Below are 2,292 nucleotides of genomic sequence, written 5' to 3'. Positions count from 1 at the left end.
TACGCACGGAATTTTTAATAAATTTTGGTTGTGATAGGTGACGGACTATACTTGCCTCATCTGAGTAGCCACTACTGAGAATAATTATCCAAATACAACTATCAAAAAGAAAAAAAAAATAAATCTAGATTTTAATTTATCGACATCCCGCCTCATTTTGTTTGCTTACTTACATGTTTAAGTGTATGTTACGTAGTCTAAAGAGTAATATTGTAGATCTGAGTGTTCTGTGTTTCGATTACTCACTAAACGAATTGAAAACTTCAATTTTGACATATATTCTTTTTTTTGACATTTATAGTCAAGTAGTAACAGTTAAAAGTAAATACCACTGTGAACTACATTTTGATTTTTGTGTCAAATATTAAATAATCGTTGTACATTTCGGAAAATTCCCCTAACAGTGACTAAAATATGAGTCGCAATCAAGCTGGTAACCGTATACAAGTTCCTAATGACTTACGTGAAGTTTTGTTGGAGTTTACTATTAGCTATTTGTTGGAACAACCAGGAGATGTAATAGTGTACGCTGCTGATTATTTTAGTAGACTTCGAGAGTCTAGAACTGCAGCTTTAATTTATGGTCCAACTACACCTGGATCTATTTCACCTGAGGAGTCAACAATATCTGTAGATGAAGAACCTCCTGTAGAACGTATAACAACGAGACGTAAGTCGGTGTTTGCGGAGACTTACGATCCTGAGGAAGACGATGAGGATGATGATGGAGTACGAGAGGTATTCCCCAAATCAGATGAACAAAGACAACGGCTGGCTGAAGCGGTTCGCAATATTTTACTCTTTCGGGCCCTTGATAAGGAACAGATGAGCGAGGTACTTGATGCAATGTTTGAACGAAAAGTTAAACAAGACGAACTTGTCATTAAACAGGGCGATGATGGGGATAATTTTTATGTTATTCAAAGTGGAATATTTCATGCCATGGTTGCCAGTGAAACATCTCAAACACCAGTTCACATACATACTTATGACAATGGTGGAAGTTTTGGTGAACTTGCTCTTCTATACAACATGCCACGTGCTGCAACTATTAAAGCAGTCACACATGGTTCTTTGTGGGCAATGGATCGTCAAACATTTCGTCGTATACTTCTTAAATCCGCTTTTAAAAAAAGAAAGATGTACGAGTCTCTAATTGAGAGTGTACCTATGCTCAAAACTTTACAGTCGTATGAACGCATGAACCTTGCAGATGCCCTTGTACCTAGAACATTCAATGATGGTGATATAATTATTAAACAGGGAGATGTAGCTGACGGGATGTATTTTGTGGAGAATGGAGAAGTGGTAATCAGCATTTTGGATGATAGCGGTAAGGAAGTTGAAATTAACCGTATAGGAAAGGGAGGTTACTTTGGCGAGCTAGCATTGGTTACTCATAGACATAGAGCAGCTTCAGCCTTTTGTGATGGTGACGTTAAATTAGCTTTTCTTGATGTGGAAGCATTTGAAAGATTATTGGGACCTTGCATGAACATAATGAAACGAAACATAACTGATTATGAAGAACAAATGCTCAAAATTTTTGGATCAAAGCATAATATTAAAGATATCCGTTGAAGACAACGATATAAAAGTTTAAAAATTTTTTTATTATACTAAATAAAATTTTTGTATTACATGATTATACTCTATTTAAAAAATATTTAAAATGAATCACGATGTTTAATTACAAAAATTAATGTCATGTGTTAAATATATTCTTTTTAGTATAGTATATTACTACTATACTATTACTTGTATAAAATGATAACTTTAGCCTTTAATTACCGAAAAAATTTGAATTACGTCAGAAAAGATTAACATAAGTATTTTTGATATACTTAGGCATTATACAAATTAATTTTACATATTTAGAAACAATTATTTCTACTTGTTCTCGTAACATTGAATTTAGTCCAGTAGTTTAGGAGTATTGAAAAATATACATTGAATTTAAGTGTAGAACGAATTGCCTGAAGGGCAACTAAGAGATCATATAAAAAATATTTGGACACAAAACAAATTATAATTTCTGTTAATTAAAATCATTAATATTTTGTTATGTTGTTAATCAAGGTATAGACTTTTTAAATTTAAAATTTAAAATTTAAAATTTAAAATTTAACATTTAAAATTTAAAATTTAAAATTTAAAATTTTAAATTTTAAAAATTTAAATATTAAATTTTAAAAATTTAAATATTAAATTTTAAAAACTTAAATATTAAAAATTTAAATTTTAAAAATTTAAATTTTAAATTTAAAAAATATAAATATTAAATTTTAAAAA

The 2,292-nt window shown here is 30.0% G+C and overlaps 1 protein-coding gene across 1 annotated transcript; it reads left to right on the top strand.

The window, feature by feature from the left end:
• The first annotated feature begins 354 nt into the window (after nt 1-354).
• Nucleotides 355-1,666, top strand: LOC126265586 (cAMP-dependent protein kinase type II regulatory subunit-like). Its single transcript, XM_049967497.1, has one exon. The coding sequence runs from the start codon at nt 415-417 to the stop codon at nt 1,579-1,581; it is 1,167 nt and encodes a 388-aa protein (XP_049823454.1). The 5' UTR covers nt 355-414; the 3' UTR covers nt 1,582-1,666.
• The last annotated feature ends 626 nt before the right edge of the window (nt 1,667-2,292 follow it).

Source organism: Aethina tumida, chromosome 5, assembly GCF_024364675.1.
Source record: "Aethina tumida isolate Nest 87 chromosome 5, icAetTumi1.1, whole genome shotgun sequence".
Taxonomy (NCBI): Eukaryota; Metazoa; Arthropoda; class Insecta; order Coleoptera; family Nitidulidae; genus Aethina; species Aethina tumida.
The sequence above is the reverse complement of the archived record's forward strand: the minus strand, read 5'-3'. Positions and strand labels throughout refer to the sequence as shown.